The sequence below is a fragment of the Temnothorax nylanderi genome, unplaced genomic scaffold (assembly GCF_030848795.1).
Source record: "Temnothorax nylanderi isolate EJ_2023f unplaced genomic scaffold, tnyl_v1.0 TNYL_tig0010_pilon, whole genome shotgun sequence".
Lineage (NCBI taxonomy): Eukaryota > Metazoa > Arthropoda > Insecta > Hymenoptera > Formicidae > Temnothorax > Temnothorax nylanderi.
In genome coordinates this window covers 1,714,647-1,733,992 of record NW_027249072.1, presented here as the reverse complement: position 1 = coordinate 1,733,992, position 19,346 = coordinate 1,714,647, and the positions used below count along the sequence as shown (strand labels likewise).

Sequence of the window (19,346 nt, the reverse complement as noted above, 5' to 3'; positions counted from 1 at the left end):
TAAATCCCTAGCGCCATCCGTATGTGTTGAAGGGAAGCAATGAGCAAGTGGATACCGACAAGGGCCGAATTTCTCGCACGAAGAAATGTGGCGGAAATGGATCGTAAAATTCATTAGTGGCTGATGTTAACAATAAGTTAACTAAGGCCAATAAGTTAACTAAAGCTGGTAAATACAACGAAATATTAAGTGATGATAAGCACTCGAAGTTCTGTTTTTCCAACAGTTCATCTTTCTAAATATTTATACAGTAATTAACTTTATTCAAATAAATGTAAAAACATAAAATCAATCAAGTTAATGTAAAATATTATATTGGAGAGTATCTATTAAAATATGTAAATATATTTGAAGGAAGCAAGAACCAAGAGAAAATATTCAATAGAAAATAGAGGAGTATCAATAGAGAACAGAGAAATAAGTATTATCTTTAATTAAATTATTCCTAAGTGATTTACATTCGACATTTAACAATACATTTTTCGCAGACCATCTCGAAGCTTATATACATTTCTTGATTGCATCCGACGCGTGCAATTAATTCCTACACTTAACCGTCGCCAAACATATTATCATGTGAATAGCAAGTGCCATTCACATATTATACCGCAGCATTTGAGACCACAAACTGGCGCGAGCCAACGATTACGCCAGCATTGTTCCGAAAATCCTCGTCATTTCGCTCCGCAGCAGAGCCGCGGGATATCCAACATTAAGACGTTGATCCCACAATTTCTTCGAACCACGGGAAAAGCGGCAGCCGTCTTAAAGCGGAACCCGCCGCTCACGGTTATATATCGGATTTTACGGCGGCGCGAGTTTCTCAGATTTGATTTGAAACGGAGTGGCTAAGGATACACTTCTCACTGGTCTCCCCGGGGAGACCCAGGTAGGGGGTCCTGCCTCGTTGATCAATGTTCGCGAAGTTCGCGACCTCAGAATCCCATATTGCTGCTCGCGCGTGTCACGATGAGAGCCACGGAGAAAGTTAAACCACACGTACGTAATTTGAATAAGGGTGCGATGAGGTGATATACATGCAGATTTCCCGTTCACGCGATTGCCATAAGTGACTCGCTGTCGTCGTCGTCGTCGTCGTCGTCGTCGTCGTCGTGCGAGGACTTATAGCCAGCGGAAAGTTTAATTCGATGGAACTTCAATCTGTGCTGCATGACGATATCGGACGCTGTCTCTAAATTGCGCTCGGCTTATCTCTGCACGGCACGTGAAGAATTGAACCCGCAGATTCTATTCATACACGCCGCGCTGACAAACATTTTCGGAATTCGTCCGGTTGCGCGCGAGGTTTTGAATGAAGCGATTTTTATCGCGCCGGCCTTTTGTTCGATCCGAAAACGACCCTCAGTTTCCACGGGGAGATTTATTTCCGTTTCGAGAGAAAAAAAAAGAAGAAAGTTACGTATACAGTATGCGGTAGAATTACTTTCTCCGTAGAGGATATTTCCATTATATATCATTTTCCATGCAGGGAAAAGGAGATATTGCTTGCTATTTCATTTTCAAGATAATAATACCGTGTAATAGTATTATGCATTGGTTAATAAAATGTACAAATATTTTACTCTTTCTCAAAGTACAAAAACGAGAGTGTATAAAACCAAAAGAAATAAAATAATCGCGTTACTTGAAGCAAACTAGTGAGACGCGTTACGGCCGATTAATCGCGAAGCATTAAACGTTTGTGGCCACGTTGCCTCATCTTTGCGGAAGAAATGCAAACTTCTACGACATTTACGGCTCCGAGGCTCGGCTCATTGTCCAAAATACATTCATCTCGCCGCAAAAGCGCTTACGAAAGCCTCTTGTGGTGGTAAGATAGGGACAGATTCTCTCTCGTTTTTGCGAGGCACCGGCAACTTTTCGGGCCGCTCACCCGCGCGAAGTTTCGACCGGAATTAGCGACACGGTTGGCCTGGAACGGCGAGGCCGTAACTCACCGGCTTCCACCATCGCCGCACGATTGTATTGCAAGTTCAGGCCGAAACGTGGCGCGCGCCGAGAACGAGGAATATTACGTGTCTGATTTAAAACGGGCGCAACTACTGCAGATTCATTACGCCCCGCTTGTTCCGTACGTCGGATGCGATTCCGCCTGTCACTCCCGTATTTTCAACGATATTTAACCGTGAGACCGTCGAACTTCTTCGGACGTATCTGTTATCGAGATGGAACACGCTCAGAGTGGTAGAAAAAGAAAAAAATTACTTATATTTCGGAACAATTCACAGATTATCATTGCTGGTCTACAAATATAAAATTTTGAAATTAAAACTGCAGATATATCCTCCTCTATTAAGAATGTATTCAGTTATTTATTAGAATTGCTATTTCCGAACAACTTTAATGAACTCAATAACTTTAATTGCAACGACTAATTAGTAGCTCTCAGCTTTCAATTTAACAGCTTTAACATTGTGCCTCTTTGACACATTATTAGCATCATATATTTCCATCGTAATTACATATTTCCAAGTCATGGCGTAATATAGTTAAAATTTCTTACGTTAATGATCAAAACATAAAATCACGAAAAAATTAGATGTGTCTTGCATATTAAAGTAAAGGCTTTGATTGCCCTTTGCCGGCTCGAGATACCAAAGCAAAGAAAAATAATGAAATTTTGCTGCGCATAAATTATGTTTTAATTGCTATTCGCTGAGTCTGATTTTTATTAAAACTTTCCCGAGAAAGCATCACGTGTGTTGCTTTACTTTTGATTTCATATTTTACTTAAATTAATCATTTCGGAAAATTAAATCTAACTGAATCAATAACGTTCCGCGAACTTTGAGAAACTAATAGAAGATGATTCCATAAATCATTAGTATACGAGTATTTATAGACTTTCATATAAAAAATGAGAATTATTATTTCAAAAAACAAATTATTATTTTTAATGATAGAAATATACTTTAAATAATAGAATTCTCAATTAAATAGATAATGCGATATTTGGTGGCTTAATTTCTGCAGTATATACTCTGTTATCGAATACTGAATGTTTGGCTGCACGATGTAATTGGCAGGAAAGAACTTCAAAGCGATCTTGCTTCAAGCTCATGCGTCTTTAGTTATTGTGCGTTCGGCTTTTACATACATTGTCGCAGGCAGCTTTTACGCTCTCAGCCCGTTCGGCCATGACGCGAACGACATCAAAGCGGCTGAACGTGTAAGTCAACAACGCAACGACGAGCTTTGGACCCATAATTATGCAGCAGCTGCATGTACCTTCTGCTAAAATATACGCTACGCCGATATTACTTCGTTTAATGTAAATGTACACTTAATCACGCCACTTTTGTAAATATATAATATTTACAAAACTCTTTCTGAATTAAAATGTTTTACTAAGTAAGTATTATAATTGGAAAATGTGTTTATCAGTTCGATTATGTTCCCAAGCAGCAAATAATCCATTAAAAGCAGCTCTCTGATTTCGATGCCAATATATGTATATTAGTTTTATTCGAAACGTAAATCCAAACAACCGCATCGAAGAACGTGAAGGGACGAGTCTGATTTCGCTTTAGCAATATTGCGACACAGATTCCCGAGTTAAATATAATATACAAGTTTGCGCGCACCATTGATTTCTGATCTCCAATCCATTATCGCGAAAATGACATCTACGTTTGAGCGCGAGAGCAGTCACCGCAGAATTTATCGAACTACTTTACATCATTGCCGAAAGTATAAACGAGCTCCCTCCCCTCTCGAGTCGCGGTCGTACATCAGTTTTTAAGGGTGATCGATCAAACTTTTCAATACACTTACACGAGAGGGGGCGGAGAAGTCCTTCCCGATTTAATATACCATTAAGCTTAAATGTGCTGCATCCGGGGGCACTTCGTTCTACCGTTCTCCCCACCTCAAATACTTCGTGCTTCCGCATTGAAAACTTAAATTGTGCGCATTCACTTCGTCCTGGATTTTTGCTTTCCAAGTCCCGGCGAATTAATCTTATTTCAATATTGATAAAGTCGGTCGTAAGTCATAGCGCCGATCGCGGTTCCAATGCGCCTCGATAAATCACTTCACGACTGTCGATTGGTTGAAAGTTGCTCCATAAACTCACAGCACTTTGACACCTTATTCTTGCGAATGCTTATCATTAGAGATAGGCTCTATTATCGTAGCAAAGTATCGCACAATCGGATGACTCTATACGAAAAACGGACATCTGAAGAGAAATAATTCCTCCATTAAACGAACGATGTTAATTTTTCGTCGCCAGAACTATGGTATCCTGCAGACATAATTGGGTCAGAGTCTCGTTCCTTTAATAAAAGAAGAATAGACACTATATATATATGCACAATTGTTAAAGAAAACTACACAACCCAAAAACCCTATCAACCACCATTACGCAATGGGAAGCAGCACAGGTTAAGGAAGACATACTAAAGGTAATGGCCCGTTTATACCGCGGAAACGGCCCGTCAAGAAAATCGATATCACTCACAGCATTGAAGCCGTGGAATGCGGGTGGGAACCCGCGGGCTGGTCCTTAAACCGCGATTTCTTAGCTGGTAGTGAAATGGCGGTGTTTAGCATGAGAAGGCGTCTCACAAAGGGCAGCTCGTTACGGCACTAAATCAACTGCCTTGAAAAATTCTGATAAGAGCGAAATGAGATGGGGCAATGAGAAGAATACCCTCCAGCCGTGAACCCGTAGATCGTTGCATTTTTAAGTGCGCCAAAAGCAAAGCGACAATGTAAAAATAGCATCAACGCAATGAGTGTCGGAATAACGATAAGTATAATGCCCAAGGTAATTTACAAAGTGTAAGGAACTAATGATAGTGATGTAATTATAGCAAATGACGTATATCTCACACGTCCCTTAATAAAAGTTATCTCTTATAATTTATTATAAATGTTAAACATCAAAATAAAATTCGCATCATAACAGAATAATACCGTTATAAAGGCGAAATATATAATAGAATATTACGTCACGCTATTGATATTAGGTCAACGCGAATTTCCCGCGAGTAAATGCGATCAAACGACGCTAATCTTCAACCGCGATGTTTCACGCCGTACTAAAATCGATATAATCGGCACGATATGACACGAAAATGCGTGCGTGCGTGCGTGCGTGCGTGCGTACACATCTGCCTATGCGAGAGATATTAGCAAATTGCCAGTTTTTACGTTGGGTTAACCTCCTTGTAAAATTCACTGCATAAAATATCGAAAACGCGTTACTGTATTGTGCGTGCGCGATTCGCGACTGTATTTTTCGCCAGTACGTATATAAAAGATATAATTAGTCATTAACGCGCGTTTAGACCGGCCGCGGCCGGCACAAAGTAATATCGCAACTGTTTGTTCGCCAAGTGGCGCGCGGCGGTTCCATTTAAATAATGTATGCTAAAATCGGACTTAATTCCGCGCCTTCTCTCATGATAAAACTCTGCGAGCGTTTAATTCCCCGACGATTATCGAAATAAAAGCCGAATTTATACCCATGGAACAACATGGCGATTCGAGCGAGTATTACCAACACGATCCATTCTCGGCCTGAAATTGCGTAAATATGCTCGGCGAGTTATTGCTGTTATTGCCTATTCATGTTGATAATAATCTCAGGGCATTATAACGGTGTTGTAATATTGTTTGGATAAAAATCAAAACACCGCAAATGAAAAACAACTCGTATTTTAAATTGGCAGCTTGATATACAAGAATGGAGAGCAATTTAGATACACAAAAATTTAATATTTCCCTCAGGCTTACAATCATCGATTACATTTTGGAGAACAATTCATATTTTAAAAAATTTTAGTGTGATAAATACCTTTGGATAAGAAATCTATACAGCACGTTTCAAGGAATAGATATCAAGCTTCGTAATAATTCATTACAAAATACAAACTATCTAATTATTTCATACAGAATTGCACACCGTATTTTAACAGATTTATAATACTTACTCCCTTTTTATGATATTTTATGACATTGAATTATTAATAATTATAGAATCAATAACTGTATTTCTGTACAACAGCAATTGAGTAGATTATGGGAGCTATTTGATCACGACAAACATTCCACTGAAACATACAATACTCTATTAGCATTATTCCGAATCGTCATTGTGAAAATGTAAACGTTGTGAAAGTGGACATATCATTAGAGTCATCGCGAAGACAGATCCGTTTTAATTTGCGCTGCGGTGGAAATTCCAGAAAATCGGGGCTAATGATCTGAAATTGCACGAAAACATGCTGGACCTCCGATATTCACCCCGCGCGATTAACGCTAAACTTGATGTACGGCTTTGAATGCTGTCGATATATAACCGATTGCTTACGTGCACGACGCCATGCGCCAGCGAGGGATTAGACCGAGGCAGCTTATATTCGACGTTCCGCGCACGTTGGGAATTCAACTCTTGCGGTTTCGGGATGGATCTTTGAGTATTATTTGCAAGTGGATGCATGTTGACTAAATATTTAGTTGAAATGTTGACAAAGTTATAGTATACGCGAAATGTCACCAGCTCGAAATTTCGACCTCACGGTTGCACATAACTTCGCAGAGTATCTTATACAATAATTATTAACATAGACAAACAAAATAAGCGAGGAAACCTTGCATGTAGCGCAATAATATACATAACTTTAATACATAGATACGTACATTACAATAATTTTAATTTTATAATACTCGCTATACCTTATGTTTGATTTTGTTTTAAAAATAAATAACAATTATCTTTAATTAAAATACAATAGATTCTTTCTGTAATTTATCTAGCTTTCCTTTATATATTAAATAAATACATTATTTACTTTTTCCAATTTAGTACTTCAAATTAAATGTAATGAAAAGTACAAATAGAACTCCTATGAACATTTCGTACATTGTAAAACCCGTAGAAATTTATTGTCGATAAAAACAATGAATCTTTAGTTCAAAGAATGATTAGAGAAAAATAATAATCTTTTGTAAAGTCAGGTTTCTTAAAAACCGATTAAACGTGATTATGTAGTAGATTATGATATGAGTGTAATGGACAATTTATATAAGAATTTATTTTATTATTATTCGTGATATTAATAATAATCGAAATCTTTCTTTGTTTCTCTTGATTACCACGTTAATCATTAGAACACATAGGCAACACACGAAGAAAATGGAACAGTACACGTCGGAATCTGTCTCGACACTCTCGACCACGATGTATGCCGCTGCATACCGCAGAACGTATTGATGTAGCGACTGATTAATGTAGCAATGTCCGATTCACATCAGGACCATAACTCAATAGATCCCTGATATATTATTCCGCTCGTAAGATCAACTACGCAGAATTCTCGTTAACGTGGAGCGTTCGTTGTACCAACTGCAGGCTTGAACAAATACCACTCGACAACGAAGGCTACACACCGTGGGCATGCCGCGCCGCACGATCTCGTATAGACGTGTAACAGGCGGAACATTTTGCTCTAGATCGGTTCGATCAATCCCGTCCCATCTGAAAGCACGCGCTGGCACGTATCCTTTTAGAATCGCTAAAGCCCGCCTACTCGTTTCGATGGAGCCGTCCGGCAAAGCCCGTTATATGATCTAAACAGAGTGGCGATCCGCCTAAAAGAAAGTCAAAACCCCGTTTGAGCGGATCCGACATTGAAATAGTTTCGTCAACATCAAACCGCGCCGCGCCGCGCCGCGCCGTTGCGAAATTTCGGCAAACCGGCAAACTCTCAAATCCATCGAAAAATACTCGCACGATCAATAAATGATTATCTCGAAGATTTGAAAGCAAATCCGTCCAATATATGACATAATTAATTCTCGCTCGATAATATAATCAAAGGCTGGTAGTATTAACATTGCAACGGATTAATCTGTGAATTCAAGAGAAATTGAGGATTAACTGCTAATTCACTATTGATATATGCAGAAAGGAAATAGAGATATTTTCATCAAGGCAATCTAAATTAGTCTTGCGATAAGGGATTTGCTCGTAATAGATCGCTAATGCTCATGTACCATGAGACAAATTGTTGTTAGCAAAGTATGTAATTCGAAAACACTTTCAACCGATAAACTATTAGTCTGTGATCCTGCAGATACGTGGATCGCCAAGCTTTTGAGCGAAGCATTCATAGATCTCAGCTTCTATAAGCCTTGCTCCGATATAGCGTTCACAATCGAGAGTTTCCTCCGCGCACTAACATTAACAGCACTTATTGTCGATAGGGCCGAGCCTGCGGTACATACTTGGCAACGGTATTCACGTCGATAACTTTCTGTAAACAGGAACACGTTACGCGTCGCTACCAATGTGCTGCAGTTTGGCAATACTTGCTGAGTCTTGCTGGAGTTCAATGGTCCGTAGTGCAAGCATGCGAAATTACCAACTTTGAAAGAAAAAGAGAAGGAGAAGGGGAAGAAGGGAGGAGAACGTGTGTCTGTGCATATGTGCCTAAAACGAATGACATTCTATCTAATTTTAGTGCACTATTAATATATACGTATATTTATTGGATTCATCAAGAGCGACGAGGATTATTTAGAATAACTTATTCAATAGGAATTAAATGCTTTTGGTGGAACATACATTCGCAATTTTTATATTATCTACATGTTACTTCAGCGTTCAGATATAGCGTCCACTGTTTTTGTCTCCTGAAAAAATGCCAATTTTTGCGACATGCACTATACATATAATCAGACCTTAGGACGAAGGTGAAGAAGAATTACGACAGCCGCTAATAACTGACGTCTAATATGGACAAAGTTCGCCGATCTGTCAGCAGTGACAACATCATAATTCTCGCGAAGACGTCGGAGACAACCGCGGGGTCGACAACAAGACGAACCCCTCGACGAACGTCGGGCGTATGTGTATGTGTGTGTGTGTATATATATATGTGTGTGTATATATATGTGTGCACCCCCGATCTTGCAGCGGTCATCCCCCAGTGGCCGCGGCGTCGCGCGACGAGATAGACGAAGAGAGATAGTAAGGGTAGCAGAGAGAAGAGAGGAGAAGCGGTCTGCGCGTAACCGGTTCGCGCTTTATCCGCGGCGAACGCAGCAAAGTCATCGCGCAAGCGCGCCGCGGCGAAGTGTCCCCCACAGGATCATTTCGCGCCGCGACGCCGAGCGGCAGGCCTCATCCGCGCCGGCGGCTGGTCCATGCGGGTTCAACGTCGTCGCGCGGGAGGACGACGACGACGACGGCGACGACGAAGGGCGACAGCGCGGCCTGACGACGATCAGAGGCGTACGATGACGATCGTCCGGCAGAGTCTCGCGAGTTAAGTCGGGGGAAAAAGTCTCGCGACTTGGATCGAATCCTGATTGCCGACCGAATGCGGCCGACGCGCGCGTCCCGGCCGGAGGATGCTGCGCCTGAGACAGGGCACTCGCGGATCGCGCGTCGCGACGCTCGTCCAGGCGGAAGCTCCACGTGAGCGCGGCTGTCATCGGGGACGCGTGCAAGTGCACCTCGGCCGCGTGAGAGCGGCCGCGGGAGAACATCGTTTGTGAGCATTTAAACCTTGTTACCGTGGATTACCGTCGAGGATTTACGATCGATACGCGCATAATCTCTGACAATACCACTGATATATCATGGCATTCGCGTCCTACGCTTGAGAAGTTTTCACGAATTGAGAGTTGATAGTTCTAACAAAAATCGTGCCGTTGCAGTGGATGATTAATCTCCCCTCCAGGTGTTAATCGTGATGTAATTTCTTTATCGGAACACAAATGTTCATGCAAGAGTTAAAAATTGCTTATAGTGAAGTACGGAACATGTGTATGGTTTTTGCGGTGAAAGCTTAAGTGTCTTGTCTATGCTGTTTCGAGAAGGCACTACTCTCGATTTGACAAAAAAAATCTAACTCCGTTTTCATTGTGGAAGATACGACACAGTGAAGACGTTGCACAGTGCGCGGACACGGCAATAGACGTAAAAGATCGATGACCGCACATCGTGCTTCGCGATAGCGAGTAACTGGTAACAGTTAACGAGCAAGGATCGGTAGTGCAGCGAGCGATCGAGGTGTTAAAAATGCTGTGTCGCTGGCTCGCCGTGCTGGTACTCGCTGGTATTCTCCTGGTTATCGAGGCGATCGCGATCAGCCAAGGTACGTTGCAATCTCATTCGAAATCCTCGAAACGTTAGGAAACGACTAACTTGTCCAGTGAGAGCCCGACTTCGCCTTCGAGGAAACTTACCGCGTTCTTGCGGGAATGCTCGAGATAACGTGCTCCTGCGAGACTAATTTACGTAATTGAATGTCAGCGATGAAAACTGATACAGTCCCTTAATTTTCGCGCTCATGCGCGGAAAACTTGTCACGTCGCTAAAATTAATGCAGTACCGCGGAGCATGTAATCTTTGCAATCAAGCACCACTCAAGTACCCCCTTGCCTTCTCGTAGTTAGCGCGAATATACACCTATGGTATCATTAACGTTCGCGTAGGGCCGTAGAAAAACGTAATCGCTGGCGAAATAGGTGTTCCGTAAAATCAAACGTGTTAGCGTTGCAAGAAATCTCCGTTCCATTACGTTGTACTGGAGCTTTAAGAACCTTCGCGCGGCAAGTTGAACTTTTTCGCAGTCGTCTACCTCTAATCAACGCGCGCACTCTTGCATTACTAATCGCGAATTAATGAGAAACACATACTCGTGGAAAACTCTCGAACGCTAATTGGAACCAATACGTATTTAAAACTTGAATTTAGGTTCGCGTAACGTTTATCTCAAAAACGATCTAACATCCTTTCCCGGCTGCAGGAGAATGCATGCGCGATGTATGCAGTTCTAATAATTACACTATGAAAATTTCAATAGTGTGTAGAAAGAGATAAGGCAGGAATATGAGATATCCATATTACTTCCACATCTATTTTCTGACCTATTAAATTAAACGATACAAAGTCAAATAATATTATGTGTAAAATCGGATGCACACTTTAGTAATAAAAGGATAAATCATAGCGGAGATATATTCTCCCCAGAGTCTCCTGCCGGTAGCATCGGAATTTTCGCGCTGGCGTTAAATTGTACGAAGTTACGTAACGTTTGCTCACTCGCGCAGCTCTGGTTGTCCCTCATAGCGATCCAAAGTAATTACGCGGGCAAAGATTATGTCAGTTCGACCGAACCGCACCAGGGTCCCACTACTTCCAACTTGCGGAAATACCTGTGCGGCGAGCTCGCGGATGCCGAGTTTGGAAACATCGCGGTCGCGTTCAGTCTCGCGCCGCTAATTGTCGGTTCATAGTCAGTGATCCAGGATAATTGCGCGGGTGGTGGCTGCTCGGGTGCGAATGCACCGCTCTCGGGACCACGTACCAGGAGATGGCATACGTGCTAATGCGCGGAAACACGTGCGAGGATTTACCCCGTACGCGCTTTAATCGTGCTACGACGACGACGACGACGACTACGACTACGACTACGACAATGAACATGACAACAACAACAACAACGACGACGACGGCGCGAGGACTATGAGATTGCGTGGCCACCATCGGCGGCATTTCATGACGCCAGCTTGAATAATTAAAAAAAAAGCCGACTCGTTTGCTTCGTATTCGCCGGACGGCACCCTATAGTATCGACCGAGCAGAATCGAAAACTAGCGTACAATCGTCACCTGGTGGCCCCATAATTACGGACACGGTGCAAATCCTTACAATCAGAGCGCGGCAGAATGTGGCACGTATCAGAGATGCGCACGTACACAGAGACGCGCAGACGGAACAAAAGCACTCGTCTCGCTTCGCATCGTCCGCGCATATTGGCTCGAGAACGTAATTGAGTGCGACGTGCAAACACTCGCGGCGATTGTTTCGCCGTTTGTCAAGGGAGACATGATTTCACCACTTTGCAACTAGCCTGGTAGCCCGGACGCGGTATTCCGCGACAGATATAAACGCGCGTTGCCTATCTTTTTCGCAGCACGCCGGACAAAAAAAATTGGAGAAAAAGAAAACAGTGAACGGAGTCTCAGGAAAAATGAATTAATAACGACATCGAAAAATAAAACGTAATAAAACATCCAAGTCACCTAAGCACTTAAGAGATAAGAAGATAATAGAAAAAAGTGGTTTGAATATTAATTGTGCTGATTTATTAATATACCGAAGACTGTATATTATAAATATATCCCGGTTATTAGTAATTACAATGTGTTAAATCAGAATAATTAGAAATAAACTGGACTTGTGTAAAAAGCTTCTTGTTCACGACGGATTATAAGGATTATTTCTTTCATTCACTTGGTCAGATTCATTTCATTAACTTGCCATTCGCATATCGATCCGATTTGTACGCAGATTTTATTGCTCTCATTTTTAATTAATTGTTAACGGGCGCGGAAATACTTGCATGATCGGTGATGATGCACAGATACAGCCGCGTATTCGCGTGACGCGTATGCATTTAACGCTAATGTGAGTTCAACGCCGACTTGATTGACATTATATGCGAATGAGTCGCGAGCATGTGGCTTTCTCGTAAGAGCGCATAATCGACACAAACGACGATTCGGAGAAGCGTTAGAAGCTATTTGCAGCAATTACAGCGCGAAATTTAACGAGCGCTTTCGATTAACGTTGGGACTGATACTCTCACGCGAGATATTCAATATTTGACGCGCTATGTATCAATGAAACTTTCTATCCTGTGACATAAACGCCACGCTACTTTTTATTCGGCAAAATATAAATCCGTTGCAAATTTTGTGAAACAAGCAAGCAATGAAATCGACGTGTATTATATTAGCGTCGAAAAGGCAGTGGCAATTCGATTAGAAATAATAGTAGATCGCATGCTATTGTAACTCATTATTGTCAGTGTAAAGAACTCGATCGAGTGGCTTGAATGAATCTAATTCACGATAACGGCTCAAACGCGAATTAATTAACACATGACGCGCTGCTCTTTGACGCATTTTTAATATAATCCGCTTCCGGACGCAGCGCGTAATTGCAATCGTGCAATTAACCGGGATCACGATATAGTCATGAGAGCTTTTAATTAGCCTGAAAATCGCGTCTTAAACTGCGAGAGAGAAAGATGGTGATCCGCTTTACTTATTAAATATATCCCCTTTGAACGGTTTGTTATTCAGGTCGTTCGTCATTTTTTGTCGTCGTTTATGAGCTCGCTTTTGAGAGGAGAACGTTACACATTCCCTGCCTCTGGATCAAATGACCGGAAGGAAATATCAGGCTTTTAATAAAGAGGACGGACTTCAAAAAGTTTCCTCCCTTCTTAAACCGCTCTCTTCTCTAATACATGTCAAGCAGCTCTTCGACAGGTATCGTTGATTAACCAGACATAAGCAAGAGGATCGCGATCTTTTTAAAATATTAAAACTCGGGGAATCCATTAAGACATGCGAAACGTCATACGCGATATGGTCGGTAAAAAGTACTCCATTTCAACGGAAACTCGTTAAGACCGTCCTCTAATTGCAGAAAATCAATCTTGCGAAGTTGCACGAGCGGGAACATCGCTTTTCACCGACACGCACAAAATCGCGTCGTTAGTCTCTGTAATTATAGAGAGACAGTCTGGGCCGGGGGAGCTCGTTTCGATTCGATCCAATGCGCAATTTTATACAAGTTGCTCGAAAATGCGTCCTAGGAAGCTTCATCAACGGAATCTTTGATCGATTCGTAATTGGTTCGTCTTTAATGAAAATTCGATTGCCGTATCTTTTTTGGCATATTTTTACCGTGCAAATATCTTGACACCTAAACTCAGACAATCCGGATTTTACACAGAAAAAAGAAAGTGTCAAATCAAAACTTATATATATATGCAACAATCTATAATCTTCTTATAAGAATTTCAACTTTTTATTTCAACTTTTTTTCTTGATTGAACTATATAACATGACTTCACTCAAGTATAACGCAATATAATATAATATAATTTCAAGACTTCCACGTTGAAATAAAAGATATTTTCAAATCAACAATATTCTTCTTTTCTGTATATGTAATTCTGCAAAATAAAGCTGAAATTAAGTTGCGGACAAAGAGATTGCGTTATAAATATTGTATGATTCATGAAAAACACACGAAATATGAAAAAATTCATGAAAAATTCATGTTCAATATATTTTAATATTTTCATATTCCCTTCGTGAAAAGGTATCGGGTCCAAAATCAATCGATTCATAGATGCGATTTATAGCATGTTATGCTAACATTTTGATCAATATCTTCATAAACGACATGCAAAAATCGCGATGTAAATTAAAAGGTAAGAATGAGCGGTTTAAAACATGTTAAAAGATTTTTCTTCATATCTAAAATAAAAACCGAGAGAAAATATTGGCATCGAAAGGCATGAAAAGTGCTCATTTTCTCTTCCCCGTTTCTTCAAGTGCCAATCCCTTTACCGAGCCGTAAATCGATAGCTTTGCACTTGAATTCACGCCAAAACAGGTTTCGCAACACGGTGTGGAGAGCGTGTAATTGAAAGTAGCTGACAAGCGGTCAAATTCAGCAGTAGCAGTTCAAACAGCCGTTACACGTAATTTTCGCTGCCGACACGGTTACACAAGATTCGGTGTTGCGAATCCGCAATATATATACAGACGCCGCGTAGACGCGTTTACACAGTACGTACGATTTCCATTTCCATTTTCTTGCGTAACTCCGCGTGTCGCGTGAAGACAGCAATTTTTTGAAAGAAAATCCCGTGAGCTACATGAGTAGTTTCGGCATAGACTAAATATAAAAATATAATAATCGGATAATTAAAAATGCGGTTCCGGAAAAGGATATTTCCGAAAAGTCTGGCGGGATACTTTTAATGATAAATTTAGTCAAACTGAACAACTTTGGTTAAGTAATTCATATCTGGCGACGTCTCCTTGAGGCCTTAGGCGTTAGTTTTTAACCTTTTGTTGAATGCTTAATTTATATAAGATTAGATTAGAATGAAAAATCTGGTATTTCAATTTTAATTTTAATTTTTTATTGCAAGAAATATCCCCAAAATGGTGCCCTACAGCCTCATTATCATTACATAACCGTTAACAATGTTATAGAAATCGACGCTTAGCGCCTTAAAGGGATATCGCCGAACATGCATTACTTAACAAAAGTTATTGAATTTTACGAGATCTCTCAGCTTTTTAAGTTTGTCGCCACTTCTCGGAACCATCTTATACATAATATATATAGTTTTTCATAGAAAATATAATAACTACGTAGCAAACAATAAGAAGTAAATCTATTTTATGCTTTACTTACTATGTATCAACATAGTTTGCACTATTTAAATTTACCTAAAAAATAACCTGGACTTGTCTAAAAATAATAACACATCACATGATCATTGTTGTTCAATTTGATGCACAACGTACGCGAATTATGTATTCTATTTTGCGCACATGCATCAACGTCTGTTTCAACGAAGTTTAATTAACCATAACGAAATTGCCAGGCGTACAGTTGCCTAGAAATTACAAACTAACATCTCACGGTCTTTATTCCCTGCGATCCTAATTAATTCAATTATATTGTAGGAGTTTAATTACAATTCAGTCTGCTAAATCTAACTGTAGGTACTGAAAACTAACAACAACTCAACGGCAAAAAATATCGCAGAAAGTAGAATTAAAATGAATCCCATCTAATCATCCAAATATTTCTATTAGACTGAAATGATAAGCTAGTACTTATTATTTCGAGGAAGATCTTTTTCATTCTGTCATTATTATTAAGTACGGAAATAAAAAATCTTTAACCGACTATTATACAGCTGTATTTTCCCTTACGCACAAACACAAACTGTTACTGATGTTTAGTCAGAGATATTGATCGCATTTAATTAAAGGGCAAATAACCGTGCCATAAATTGTCAGGCGCTCGGAGCTTAATAAGAATACGATGCCGTTTATAAAAATCGCTGAAAGAATCAATATTCTCGTAATGCGGCCAACTATTCGGTAGATAAATACACGCACGTCCCGATGAGAAAATCTCCATAATCTTGCACGTTCACCGTCATAAATCACTTCAGGTACGGGCGCGGATTCTACGGCGAGACGCCTTGACGCGCACGATTTCTGGCTTCATATCGCGAACTCGTGTCCTGCTTTATATATTACATAAGCTGGACCCGGCCAACGGCTGTAAGTCGATGACACGTTCTGCCGCTGCTTACGTGCGCGCTGCGACCCACCCGCGCGAGAAAGCCACCCGAGGATACAGCCTGTCTTCTTTCCTGTCTTGTAAACGCTAACGTAGAAGAGTACTATTCGTGTTCAAGAGAAAACTCACAAATGACATTTTTCGTATTTCTATAAATGACGCTTTTTAGCAGTTGCAGAAATAGAAAAATAGAATTGTATGCTGCGCATACATATATTTCTAAACTGATAATTGTATTAATTTTTATATTTGAATCCAATAAAAAAATATTTCTTAATACTCAACAAAATTTCAAATATTAATAAATGCAGAAACTCACATGTTGCCATGCTTGATTTAAATTTTTCTCTTCAATCCCTTAAATTATGATACAAATTGCACGGTTACAAAAATTTGACTTGCTTACCTATAATTATTTTAATATATTGAATTGTAATTGTTTATAATGGAATTCTACCACACAGATATAATGTATGAAATCTTTAAATCAAAATTGCTTGTTATGTTTATAATTATCAATACATATAGCAATAAAATTAGAACAATTAGTAGAAAGATAAAAAATTATATTATTGCTGGAGAGAAAGAAAAATAACGTGTTTAATTGCATTCCTTGCAGCACAATCAAAGAGTATTAATTATAAATTGCCTCATTAGTCTGTCACTTGGATGCAATTAATAGATAATTTTAACAAGAATAATTTACGCTCATTATCTGAAACATATATCTAACATGCTCAAGTTGGCATAGTTATATATATATAATAGTATTCATACACATTAAATTACACATGACTATTCTGCATCACTTCAAGCATCTAGAGGAAACTTCCGAACATCTAAGCATATGTTAGCGTTACACCACATTCTTAGTGTACAACGTTATGTCATATTAGTAAAGGATTCTCTTCATATATCACTAGAATGCTATTATGCGAATTGTACTATTATGAAGGTAGATATAATTCGATTACAAGCTAATTATGTATAACAGAGATTTGTCTGATTCTCATGCAAGATCCTTTAATTACACTCCTTATAGATTGCCTTACGGGCAAAAGCGTACTAATAAATACGTATTAGCGTTATCGTCAGGCGGAAGCGCTCGTCCCGGAAAAATTAAATGACCCGGGTCCATTAAATTTAAACACAGTATTAAAACACTAGGGATAAAGCGAGATTAAATTAGCGCGAGGGATCGCTTCGCTCTCGCTTATCTGCGGCACCCGCGAAATCCCCGGACTATTATTTACGAGCAGCTTAGCGCGTAGCATACATACATTTCCCGCTAGAATACGCCCCTCGTCTTGCATTTTTATTATCAGCCGAGATACCAAAGGATGGACGTACTCGCGCCGCGTTTCGTTACGGAAAAGACCACGTACTGTCCCGCGCATGCATTTACGACGCTCGCGTGTGATCGTAAATCGTCATTTACAGCCCCCTATCCCTATGCGTTCTTTTTTCCCTTCTTCTTTCCCGCGAAGTGCAGCTGCTAATAGGTTTCCGCGCGGGCGTTTCGATACATTACCGCGGGCGCACTCTCCTTCAAAACGAAAAAATATTCTACACGATACGAGTGTTTCGTGTATTTCGTAATTCACTTCATCGCAAAAGCCGCAAAAAATATAGAGGGTTTTACTTCAGCATCGAATTCACGACCGGCACTTTCATATTACCAATTTTACTATGCACGCATCTTAATTTTAGATAAAAATCTCGTCTATAGTCTGTCTAGAACAGTAAACGAACGCTTTTGAGTCTGTAAAATGCGAATACTTAGATATGTGATAATTACGCCTTTATTTTTTATATCTAAGCTCTGCTTTAAAGATACATTATTTGCGTCTATAGGTTCATCTCGAAATTCGATTCAAAGATGACTGTATAAGTATAACAATTTTTTTTAATACGATGATCAAAACGAATTATTATAATTAATTATAATTTTGACTAAAATATGAACCCTCCTTAAAGTGTAAAATAACTTTGAAGCCAAAATAGCATTATAAAGAAAAGTAGAAAGAATTATTTCAAACGTAATATTTAACTGAAGAAAATAATAAATATTATCTTTTAAGTATTATTAGATATAAAAAATTGTTTTACCTTCACTATACTTCACTATTCACTCTATCTTCACTACTTAATCTCAATATAATGTCACGTGCATTTATTCAGCAAATTATCAGCAGAGTTTTGGTACGAAATTGCTGTCACTGCCAGGGAAATTATTTTTGATGTTATATTGTTCATTCCGTAACATGGTTGCGTGTAACATTCGATTTTATTTCCGATATTATCGACAAGATGACACTTTTGTGGAATCTAAAAATCCATTACAGTCTTTATGAGATTCGTTACGCAGACGAATGGGAAAATATAAACATATAACACATGATGGAGGAACGTATGACTCGACACACATCTCGACACATAATAATATAACTGATTCCAATCGCGAATACCGCAAGAACCTGCTAATTGAAACGTAATAACGAAGCATTCAGCTCACCATCACGGCGACGGATGTAATCATCGGTAATTTAGAAGCGAAAGGAAAAATACAAGAGTCATCGTATTGCGTATATACGTATTGCGAAGGATTATCCGGATTGGAAAGTACGTTAGAGCGAGGAAGACAGCTCTTTGTGCCGTCCATTAAAGCGGCGAAAAAAAAAACACATTGTCATGCATGGGTATTTTATCATTACCTGACGTCTCCCGTTAAAGACAACAAATAAACGTGACAAATTCCAGGCTAAATTGAAAACATTAAAAAAAGTTACTCGAATACCTAAATAAATTAAACGATGTTTTTGTTATAATAATACAAATAAAATTCGCGTGTAATAAAACTGCAACGGTGTCTCTTGTCTTGAAAATTCAGCATGTCTACGGCAACGTCACCCAGCACGTACTCATCTGCTATCATTACCGATAGTAACGAATTTCAAGCTGCTTAATTAATTTCTGCTGCCGAGCTTATGAATTCGCGTAATAAGGATCGGACGTACTACTAAATTGCCTACCGTAATTAGTAGTTAACGAGGAGACGTTACACTTGCTCGCAACACAAAGCTGGCTAAAGGCTACCTGCGGAGGATTCTCTCGCAAGAGAATCGATGTTACCTTATAACGTAACTATATAATGACATTGTATATAGTTGAT

The 19,346-nt window shown here is 39.7% G+C and overlaps 1 protein-coding gene and 1 long non-coding RNA gene across 4 annotated transcripts in view; one reads left to right on the top strand and one right to left on the bottom strand.

Annotated features, from left to right (window-relative positions):
• LOC139787563 (uncharacterized) overlaps positions 1 to 19,346 on the bottom strand; it is a 214,149-nt gene that overhangs the window by 62,779 nt on the left and 132,024 nt on the right. The window lies entirely within an intron of this gene.
• Dpr1 (defective proboscis extension response 1) overlaps positions 9,142 to 19,346 on the top strand; it is a 335,719-nt gene continuing 325,514 nt past the window's right edge. For all 3 annotated transcript variants that reach the window (XM_071726741.1, XM_071726740.1, XM_071726737.1), the window contains exon 1: positions 9,142 to 10,133. In XM_071726741.1, the coding sequence (XP_071582842.1) occupies positions 10,058 to 10,133 (76 nt within the window). In that variant the 5' untranslated portion in view covers positions 9,142 to 10,057. The remainder of the gene's footprint in view (positions 10,134 to 19,346) is intronic.